Source organism: Phymastichus coffea, unplaced genomic scaffold (genome assembly GCF_024137745.1).
Source record: "Phymastichus coffea isolate CEN01 unplaced genomic scaffold, Cenicafe_Pcof_1.1 PCOF00068, whole genome shotgun sequence".
NCBI lineage: Eukaryota > Metazoa > Arthropoda > Insecta > Hymenoptera > Eulophidae > Phymastichus > Phymastichus coffea.
Genome location: NW_026706879.1, coordinates 1,451,038 through 1,462,920, shown reverse-complemented (window position 1 = coordinate 1,462,920; position 11,883 = coordinate 1,451,038). Strand labels below are relative to the sequence as shown.

Genomic DNA, 11,883 nt, shown 5'->3' with positions numbered 1-11,883 from the left:
TGGAAACCGCATAAAAAATGTTCATGTTCTCAGAAATACGTGGACGTTTTTTTTTTTTATTTATATGCGAATTTTTGATACATTTTTCACGTATGATCACACAGACTACTATTTTTTACTTTGAAATTGGTTGAATGGCGACACTGCTAAATTTTAGATGGAATTAAATTCAAACAGCATCATCAATTAGCGATTTGACATTGACAGTTACGATGAGTCAAGCATGTTGGCCATAAAAATTTATAATGTATATGCAATCGTTCACATACATCGCTACCGCTTGCACTGTAAAAATTTAACTGTTTCGAGGAAAGAGAGAGTGAAAGAAGGCACATATCCGCCCGTCGACAGTAAGAGTGAAGATGGTTTGTTATGTGCGCGCGTACATACAAACCACTTGTATGCATGCAGAAAATGTGCAAGGAGGTAGTAAGCTGCTATAAAAGCCTAGGAACGTCGTTGGAAAGTTGCAGTTACTATTCGAACGCCGCTTAATGTTACACTTGACAAAATGATCTCGAAGGTATAGGATAGTGCTTCTTTTTACATTGTTCTTATCTTAACAAATAATTTTATCACGCGTAAAAATTATTGTTTTAGCATAAAACAAGTTATTAATGCGACTGTTGTTAGAAAATATTAGCTTTTGTGATGTGTCGTTTCAATGTTATTGTTATATGTACATTGCATATTTATGGTGAAAAAGCTTCGATTAATTTGGAATTAACATCTTTCTTTAATTTATCAGAAAGATGAGTTTTCTTGATCAAGTTACATTGAATTCATCAGCTATATTTTTCGAATTAACAAAACCCATTTATATCTTGATCGAAACTCAATCACTTTTATAATTACAGATTTTATATTTTTTTCGAGAGAAAGCTTTGTGCTAGTATGGGTTCGTTACAGTTATTTAAAGATCCTATTGCAAGAAGCACAAATGTTTTCTGCAATCCGATACTGAATTCAAACAAAAGTACAATCAATATAAAAAAGAAAACAAACGATATCGCAGAGCACAGCGAAAGAGTATCAATTAGCAAAGTAATGGACAATAATAACGAGCAAAATGAAATAGAAGAAGAGCTTCGGGTATTTCGTGATATTGGATTAGTGATTTGCGCTCCTGTAAACAAGCACTTTTTAATTAACGGCCCGTGCAAAGAGCAATACGCATGTTGCTCGAGCGCGAATTGTGTTCACAACGCTGGTACTCCGTGCTTTCGTACGCCATCGAACGGAAAATCGGGGCGCAAACAGGCCATCCTGAAATACGTTTCGCGCCATTCGAAACGGGTCATTTTGAGGCCGCGTAATCAAAAACTGCTCACGCCGTTAGCTTATTTCCGCGCGCGCGTATCGGTCTCCTCGCACTTTACGCCTCACTATTTTCAGCGCGCGCGCCTACTGGATATTTAATGGACTTTCATTTCAGTTGTTCGGCGAATTTAATTTTATTCACACCTCCCGTTCAATTCAAACCAAATCCCGCTTGAATTTACATTGATTCAAAATAAAACAGAAAATAATAACTATAACTGCTTTCTGAATTTTATTTCTGGTTAATTTATGTTTTATACTCCCATCAACGAACAAATTTATATTGTCATTTTAATATTACATGTATGTTTCATTCATAATTTTCGTATTTTTCAACCAATTACGTCAATTCATTTGAATTTCAATTAACAACAGATATTGGAACAGTAATATATTATTGAAAAAAAAGGATTTTTAATCAATAGTAATTAATTCGTTGAAAGCGGCGTTTAATTCAGGAAACATTCGCTAAAGTTGGCTTTCATATCATTTCACGTAATTTGTATTTAATTAATATGAATTAAATATAAATTTCAGTTGCTGAGGCATTCACCAATCTTTATCATTTTAATTGCAAACTATTGCCACGGTGGTCTCCTAGCGACACTAGGCGATCAGCATCATTATCAACATCAAGTAGCAAGTTCTTTCATGCACTTTCACGGCCCAATAGAAGGTCCAGAATATGAAATCAAGGTGCTCGAGCATCACCACGAGGACAATCACTTGCTTCACAATCACGAAAATCATTATACTCATGACTATATGGCACATCCCAAGTACCAGTTTTCTTATGGCGTCGAAGATCACCATACCGGTGACTTTCACAGCCAGAAGGAGACCCGCGACGGTAAGAGAGATCACATGTTTTACGATTCTTGCTAATTGCACGCGCGCGTCTGCGTACGCGTCACCGTGGTGAAAATGCCTAGCCAGTTTTCTTTCTCCTCCGAACGCTGTCAGTTTTAGTAGCGCTTAAGATAAACACTCTTTTGCATTATATACTTTTTCAACTTTCCCCCGAGGTATGAGCCTCTTTTTTTAACTATACCAGATAAAAAGAAACAAGTAGCCTCTCTTTTTTTTCCTGCGTCTGTCAGTCTTCAAAATTTCCACCCTCAACTTTAGCTAGCTCTAAGAAATTAATTTGAAAATTCCATAACATTGAACTATTGCGCTGCACAACTTGAATTGACCAAGAAGGCTTTGATCGCAAATGCGTCACACATTGTCAAAGATTTTTAATGAAAACGATATGTGTGTGTTTTTTTTAATTTAACCTTTGCGTGATTGTTACAATTACGCTTCAATTAAAGCGGGAAAAAGTTTTACTAGGCGGTGCCGTGATATATATAAAGCTTTCATTTCAACGTTTTTCGTGCATGCTTTTTTATTATGTCGGATGCGTATTATTTTTTTTTTCGTCTTTACAAATTTGTTACCCCGTGCGTTGTCAACCAATCGCGACAATTTATAAGAATAATTAAATCACTATTGTCTACGACCAGTGGTATATGCATCGTGATATTTCAATTGGGAAAACTTGAAAAATCCGTGAAATTAGTTTGTGACATCGTTATATCATAACGGTTTACGAATAGCAGTATATGTATCATGACATTTTAATTTATAAACCACGAGATTTCCGTTTTTTCGTTCTTGTACCAGGATAGTAGGTGTCTATTAAGGTTATTTTATGCTTAAAATAAATTTTTATTAAATTTTAACTTAGGATGAAAGCATTTATATTCGCATTAATATTTATTTTCTAAAGTTCCACGTCAATTTTTAAGCAATTTTGATAAATATTCTTGGATTTATTCAATATATTATATTTTTTTTATTCAACAGAAGAATTTTCAAAACAACTTGTGTACTTACCAAAATTATATAGACCAACCAAAGAATTATCAGAGCTGCTACTAGTACAAATGCAAAAGACTTATTTTTACTCATATTTACGAACACATACAAATACATTCTTAATGAAATTACGTATATTTTAAATATCTAGAACTGTTATCTGCATTGAAAGAAACAAATTAGTCGTGTAGTGAAAAAAAATCCTCAACAAAGTTGACAGAGCGTGACGGAATCATAGCGAGAGCTCGGCGTATATCGCGAAAAGCAATCTCGGAGGAGGAAACGCAACAAAACAAAGCGATCTAACAGCTTTGAAAAGTAAAAGTGCGTAATTATAAAAGTGTATAACGTTTTTGTTGCGGTCTATCGCAGGCCATAGCGTGTCAGGCGAGTATAGCATAGCAGAGCCAGGCGGTGGATTACGCGTGGTTAGTTATCACGCCGACAAGGACGGCTTTCACGCAGTCGTTCATACATCCGGTAAGAACGAGCACCACGGTTTCCCCCAAGGTCATCTCGCAATAGCAGCAACTGCTACGGAACAGCAACAACTTCTTCAGGAATATCCGGCCGCTTCGTACGACAACGCTCAACACGAGGAAACAACTTATTGACACTACATGGAGTTCACTGCTTTTCACTTCCCAACTATCTCATGAAGAGCTCGAGACGCTTACAAACCAATGTTCCACTTGTGAATGTCATAAACTCTCTTCTTTTTACTTTAAAAGAAGAGAGTATATATAGCTTCAGTTTGTAAATAATACTAGTACGTATGTAATCTCGAAATAAATGTTTTTCTTTGCAATTTTCAAATGTTTTGATAAATTTTGGTAATTTGTGAGATGATGAGAAGAGAAAATTTGAAAGAACTTCTCATTGCTATGTAAGAGTGAAATAATTTTTCAAATAATAATTCCGCCTTAATATTATGAAACCAACTTGAACTAATCTATAGACGAATCCATAGCAAAACGCGTTGTAACATATGCAAGAGTCTGACAAAGTAATTCAATTTTGAATGTATTATTCAAACTATTGCAGTGTTCCAAGCTATCAACACAGAAATGAAATGCTTTAAACAAGAAAAATTCTGTTTTTAAAGTCTAGATATTTTGAAAAAATCAGTAATATTTCGGTAAGCTTGTAGCTTGCAGTGTTTACAATTATGTGATACTTGAGCACTCGCAAGAAATAAAGAAACCAGTAAAAGAAAAGACCTATTGTCAAGCGCTATATATATCATAAGCTATAGATGCAGCGCGTTGCACTTATGATGATGTAAGCAATTAGCGTCGATAATACACCGTAAGGTTGTTGTATACGCGTCCATCTCCGCATGCCACGCACAGTTCGGCACTAAGTGGGTCGAACGTCACGAATCTAAGGAACCATTTGTGCGCAATACCTGGCCCTGACGCGGGAGACGATGGTTATGATTGCTGTATCGAGTTGTGCTATCGACAACTAAATTCTCAATTTCCGCTGGAAATATCACGTTAAGGTTATTATTTTACCATCGATATTCCAGTTGATGAGGAATGATTTGTTGCGGTCGCCCATTAATTGATCGAGTAAATACTTTGAATGAATATTACCGTCTTGATATAATTACTTCTCTTTAGATTGTCGTATTCTTCATAATTTGAATTACGCTCGTTTTACTATTAGGAGTGAAATTTTTTTTTTAAATCTATATAAACAAAAGATTTCAAAATTTTCTTCGCCTTACAGTCGTTTGAATTATATGTATCTATACATTTAAACATTACTGTTCTGATCGTTGAATTATGTTCGTATTGTAATAGTCTAAAGTTACTAACGATGCGTTACTTCGTACAGGTTACCACGCAGATGTTAAAGAGACTTTGTAATTGATACTTGTAGTATTTGCAGCTCCTTATTTGCAGCGCCTGTAATCAGACAGACGGGATCGCGTTATCATTGATATATAGAGTGGATAATACATACGATCAAGTTTACAGTTATCTGTACTATATCTAACAATAATATGTAATGGATTTAGGATGAGATTTGAAACACTGGTTGCAGATGAAGTACATGTTAATTTATTATTTATTTTTCAAATTTATTTTTATTTATATATTTTATTAGGGTTTCAGAAGGTTTACTCTTTTAAGCACTAATCTTATATTATACCACTATAAATCTTCGATGCCAATTATAACTTACCTTTTTATCCTGTTTTTTCATATTTTATAAAATGGATTATTTTGAAAAAGATTAATAATCAACATTGATATTTACTATTGTAATATATTTCTTTAAATCGTAAAAATTATCGATAGTACTGAAAAAAATAAGAAAATACATCTGACTGAATTATGTTTAATATCTATTAAACCTATTTATTTTTTTCAACGCATCTTTGAAATATTTTAGTAAGCTGACATCTGACTTGTTAAGTAGAATCTATCCTAACAAGTAATGACCGTCATTCCATGATTATAAAATATAATGTAAAAAATTTTTGAGAGCTTCCGTTTCTCTTATGAATTAGTTTCTTATAAATCGAAAAATTAGTAAATAAACTAAAATCTAAATTAAACATAGTATCAAATATTTATAAAGTAATTGAGAGGCAAGAGAATCTCTGTAATGGAATTAAGCATTGTTTAATGATCTAATTGTTTAACGATAGATTATTATCATAGTATCCATTTTCAAAATCCCTAAAATACGAATTTAATTTGTTCATCATTTAAGCTTTTTTCCAACTAAATAACATAAACAAAAAGAAATCATTCTATTCATCAAGTGTCGAGGTCTAGCTGCAGGCTACTAATTACCAGCGTCCAAAGTCCGCGATTATTTTCCACTAAAGTGAATTGGTTGCAAAGCCTCCAAGGCAATGAACGACAATTGAATTATATCGGGTTTTACGGCTGGCTGCCGAAAATAATGAGGACGCTCCATCTTCCTTTTCTTCGTCCGCGAATTTTTCATGTGCGCGAGCTCTCAAGCATTTGAGCCTTTAATTTTCTGCTACGAAGCTTTTATTTAATCAACTCACAGAGTCTACACATAGCATTTAGAGCTCAAAATGGGGATCAACAATAATGAAAAAATATAAGATTTTATTCTTTCTATAAAATACCAGCAATGTCAACTCCAAATTTGATGAATATTTAAGAAACGTACGTCGATATCCGAACTGAATCATTTTATCTGTATAAATAAAGTATGTGATAAAATTCAACTGTTTTTAGATTCATTAATAATAATTAATACTATACATTTACTAATTATATAGTAATATTCTGCAATGTTGCAAACAATGGTGACAATCTAATTTTAATTATTTTAATAATAAACCTCTTGTTGTAAAAATCAATCAATCTATAAAAACTGCATGAAATATCTCATGATAAATCACCGATGTACGTGCAAAATCAGATCTTCCATTCATCGGCTGGCAGTAAATTCTCAATCGAGCCAACGAGAAGCCAAGAGAGTTTCTCTCGCGTCAATCTGCCCATCTTATTCTACAGCTTGAATCGGCGGACTGACTTCAGATGAATCGCCGCGAAGGATCTCGTGTAGGGAGTCGAGATCTGTATCATCAATCCTTTTAAAATTTATTGAACTCCTTATTTTTCTTACTCTGTATCTGTTTTCGATACTATTTTGTTCCTCGAACACTTATGTTCTTCGTATACTTTTATTTTAGATCTCTTTATCAAACTATGATTTTTAGTCATAAAATAATAACTGTTATCAATTTTACTTTCCGCTAATTATTTAAGTTATATCCAATAATATTGATTAGGTCATGATTTGTATTGTTGTTAATTAGTGAATTTAGTATTCTGTTAAAGTACAAAAATTAACAACTAATGTTATGGCTGCCAAGAAGGACTTTAATTCTAAGATCTTTCATAAAGAATTACATTTTGTTGTTAAATATTCGTGTAAAATTGAATAAAAAATAATCAAAACTAAATATAGACACCGGGTCTCAAAACTAAGAAAGTTCAAACGCTAGGCAAACTCAATTATCGTTGCAAATAAGAAAAACTTTGCCCTATACCCATTTTAAAGTTCCGATCGTAGTACAAGAACTTCAGGTTTTGTCATCAAACTCTCATAATCATTAAAAGATTTTTTCACGATCAGTCAAGTAAATTTGAAAGCCAGTACCGAGCTAAAATCTCGAAAATTCCATTTGCAAATTTTACTGCATTAACATCCGATTTCAAAGAACACTCTAACGTTAGATTTCTCTAGCATTTTCAGACTTCGCATGGTCTTTACTGTTTTTACTTGGACGAAAGAAATATCTTGACAGCAGATGAGACGGAATTACGATCGATCGAGCGACGTGAAAACTCGCGCAGGGAAAATCGATGTACCAAGGGTTATCGCTACTCGTGCGGGCACAAGTATAATGGTCCTGCGGGTTAATAGTCGTTAAAACAATGTAGCTGGTACGATTTTCCGCTTTTTTTATTAGTGACTAACGTTAATTCATCGGTTACTACTTTCATTCGATGCTGGAAATAGTATTATTATATGAATTATATACGAGCCAATTCTTAAATTTGATCTCGATCTTGTCTTTTACTTTTTTATTGGGAGAAAAAACAAAATAGCTTTTTGCGTTTTATTATATATTTACTATCACGGCGAACTCATTTCAAGCGTTATTTCGATTATTTCTATTGTTAAGTTAATGAATAAAAATCTGAATAGTTTAATTATGAAATTTTTTGACAATCAGTCAAATAAATTTAAACGAAGCATTGAAATTTAAAGCTTCGAAATCCTATTTGCAAAGCAACGAGAAAATTTTACTGAATTAACGTACGATTTCAAAGAAACAATGATTTTACATAACACTTCTATAAACCGCCAAGTAGATATTATATCATGAAATAATTAAAAATTTGTTTTCCTTTTCTAGTTCTATTTTAGAGATTTCTTGATTAAATCATGATTTTACAGCACAAAACATTAACATTTGTCAATTCTATTATCTGCTAATCATTTGCATTAAGCATAATAATATTACCTCGATCACGATTAATATTTTAGTCTTGAAACACATTTCATTAAAAACTGGTGCTACAAACGACCTACTGAATTACCGTTCCTAAAATAACGATCCAGTAAACTATCTTTTACAAATAAAGCTCAAAAAAATAGTTTATAAAGATTCTTCAATATATATGTATAAAACTAGTTTAATTTATAAATTAGAAAGTTTTAAAAGAAAAACTACATCTTGTGGTAAAAATATCGAGATTGGCTAAATCCATTTAAATAGCTTTCTAATTACATGATTCTCAACGAAAGTGCAAAGTTTTTATTGCATTCACTAATTCGTTGGGCTAATACCGGTTCTTCCGCGGTGACTAAGAGGCGAAGTAGATCAGGGTTCAGATTCATTTAAACCATTGAATCCGAGAAGTAAAGAAAGAAGACGAAGAAGAAGAAACAGGTCGAAGACAAAAGCTGCGAGGAGATATATACTCGCGATCTTTAAATAGAGCAAGAAAAATCAATTAACGACAGAACTTATTATCTTGTCAGGGTGTAACCTAATATATAACACCAGAAAGAAGCTATCAAGTGCGTCGAAAACAATGCTAACTTTTGATTTTGCAAACTAAGCAGCTTCATAGATTTCTTAAAGAATTCAAGCCATTACTGCCATTGTTTCGTAGATTTTTTTTTCTGGTATAAGATATTACTTTATTATAGTTGTTTTGTAGTTGTTTTTATTATTTTATACATTTATATTGATAATAATTTAATATACCTTAAACCAAATCTCAGCTATTAACCAAATAACTTTACATTGTAGTTTCTTATTTTATTCCGTCACATGTATCGAAAAAAATTACATTTTTACAGTACTTTTATTTTTTGAAAAATAAATCTCTCAAATATACTGTATTCATAGAAGAATCCATTTTATTTATAATTTTATCTTTAATATAAAAAAGATAAGAGAACATTTTAATTGAAGAATAATATTTCATTTATTTAAGTACGCGTCAAAAATTCGTCAGTTTATGTATACATACACGGTTATCAATATTCTTGTAAACTGCACGCTTACTAATAATCATTTTTTTCGGAACGATTCGTGGCAAAAGAAATTTTTCTCAATTAACCAACTCTCATTTAATCCAGATTTTTTTCTTTATAAAAATTAAAAAAACGTATCTGCAATATCCACAAAGAATTAAAAAAAAACTTAAAAGCAGAGAGAAATTAATAACGTAGAGCAGCTATTTGTAGATGAAAATTCTTCTATGCAGTTGGAGTGCCCTCATGAAACTGTTAGTGCGCACAAGGGTGCAAAATCGAACGAGAGCGTCAAGTGCTTCAGACGCAATAAGTACGCACTCTAATGAGCTGCGCAAGAGCGTATACTGTAGTGCAGACGTGCGCTCGAATGCACATCGTGCGGCGAGATTATATTTGACGATGAAAGGGTACCGCGAAATGCTCAGTAGGCACACCCCTAATCGAACGTGAATGCGCATAAGACTGGGCATGCTTATGTATGTATGTATATCGCTGCCAGCAACTACCGAGAACGGATGTACGCTATCGACTTCCGTAAATGCTTGTAATTTAATTTGTCCAAGCGTAAAAACTATAATGCGCAATTGACCCTTTCTATTTTTATTTTTTTCTGAATACATGACTGTATGCACGTGTGCATCCCTTTTCCATCCTTATTCTTTTTGTAAGTTATGTGAATATACGATATCGACTTTTCTTCCATGTTTGTGCATTGCAGTTGCTGTGCAGTATCTAGTGCATTTTTTGATTAAAAACTTGAAAGTTTTTCACATTGGTATATCCATTTCATAATACAATAGTTACAGCATAATGTAATCTTTAGACGCAGTAGTTTCTACTCTGTAATTCCGTTACTATTTATTCTTTCAGTTTTTCATACTAGACGCGATACTTTTAAGATAATTGTAGCATCTACTACATAAAATGAAATTGGTAAAGAAAAATCTGAATCTTTTGAAATCATATGTAGAAGCGACCTTTATTTCGCTTCTAAAATACCCGTAACGCTAAATTGTTATCATAATTCTTATACCAGCTGGATAATACTTTTATTTTATATTAATATAACCCACAACGAATCTGAGCATTCTCAATATATCACATATTCGATATAAATGTAACTTAATATGTAATTTCTAAAAAAGTGAGTTGTTCGTGATGGATTTCCAATTATTTTAACTCATCGAAAACAAATTAATTTTTCATCAGGCTCTAGAAAATCTGTAAAATTACTCACTGAAATATTTTTCGAACTGGATTCAATATAGTATAAGTGATTAGTTGATGGAATTTATGTACCAAGAAATAGTTCACGTAGAATATCTCTGCAATAAAAATTAGCAGTTCGATCAGCCATTACAAGTATTTCTAATACCTTTAATGTTTACTGAAATGTTTGAAATATGCTACTTCTAAACATCAAACAATATACGCGTAAGTGTGTAGTATTATCTATTATTATTACAACAAAGTCTAATATGCAAATACGTCAAACAGATTGAAAACAAATGAATTCGTTGTGTAACTATGATAATAAAAAATTAAAGGTAGGCAGTCGAACAAATGAGATGACATCTATTGTAAATGAGTAGTGGAAAAGGAAAAACAGGGAGAGAAAAAGAGAGAACGTGAAAGCGTAGACGAGCTGTGAGGAAAAAGAGAGAAACGAGTGAGCGTGCAAACAGCGTGACCTAGATCTGGACCGCAACGCGCCTGGGCTATCGATTCACTCTGCTCTTAAACACAGCCTCCATTTCGTTTTATTTGATCTCACTCATTGCTTAGTACCTCCCGACTGACCATCCCTCCCTACCTCTCTTTCTCTCTCTCTACCCTCAAGTTCTTTTCCAACCTTCGACCTTATATACTATCATGATATATTTTTTATATCTTGAAGTTCGATGTTCATCATGTTATTTCGTATCTATGAGTCTAGTTTTAGTACCTTTGATAATTATTTCGTTTACCTACTAAGAATCTAATATTAAATTTTACGAAATAGAATAGATTAAAAATATTATTCTTATGTATGTACATATATATATATATATATATATATATACATATATATATATATATCATTAAGAGAAGTCGATATTATACCGGTCATGAAATTATTTGATATTTGAGACTAAATATTTCGAATTTGTTTATATATCGTATGTTTAAATGAATAGAAGTTTAGTTTTTTGAATCTGTTTTACGTTCCTCATTTATATTACATTAAAAAAAAATAACGCAATAACGTATTAATTTAGGTTGAAACAATTTTTTGGAACAGGAAATATAAAGGCAAATTTATTAAAAAAGAAGATATTATTGAACATGTAAATGATTTATAGAAAATTCGATTGCAAAATACCTGGCTTAAAGTATTCTTTATACTGAAAAAATTATATGTTTAAGATTACACTCATTATTAAAAAATAATCAAGCAATCGTTTCTACCGTATCGAATATTGCTAATTAATATTTATATGATATCGAATTTGCTAATTAACATTTTGTTAACTTTTTGTATAAAGATAAAATATTAAATAATATTTCATATTTAAAAAAATAATATTTTATTTTTCATGTTTAATAGAAAGGCATTATGTTAAATACATACAATTAAAAATGTGATAATAGAATAAAATTATG

General features: G+C 32.0%; 1 protein-coding gene across 1 annotated transcript; it reads left to right on the top strand.

The window, feature by feature from the left end:
• The first annotated feature begins 485 nt into the window (after positions 1 to 485).
• Positions 486 to 4,097, top strand: LOC131667596 (cuticle protein 21-like). Its single transcript, XM_058941097.1, has 3 exons — positions 486 to 523; positions 1,858 to 2,170; positions 3,556 to 4,097. The coding sequence occupies exons 1-3, from the start codon at positions 512 to 514 to the stop codon at positions 3,795 to 3,797; spliced, it is 567 nt and encodes a 188-aa protein (XP_058797080.1). The 5' UTR covers positions 486 to 511; the 3' UTR covers positions 3,798 to 4,097.
• The last annotated feature ends 7,786 nt before the right edge of the window (positions 4,098 to 11,883 follow it).

Excerpts from the sequence above, each read along its gene's own strand:
- LOC131667596 (XM_058941097.1), top strand. Across the intron at positions 2,171-3,555 it reads CCAGAAGGAGACCCGCGACG|GCCATAGCGTGTCAGGCGAG; the intron begins GTAAGAGAGATC and ends GGTCTATCGCAG.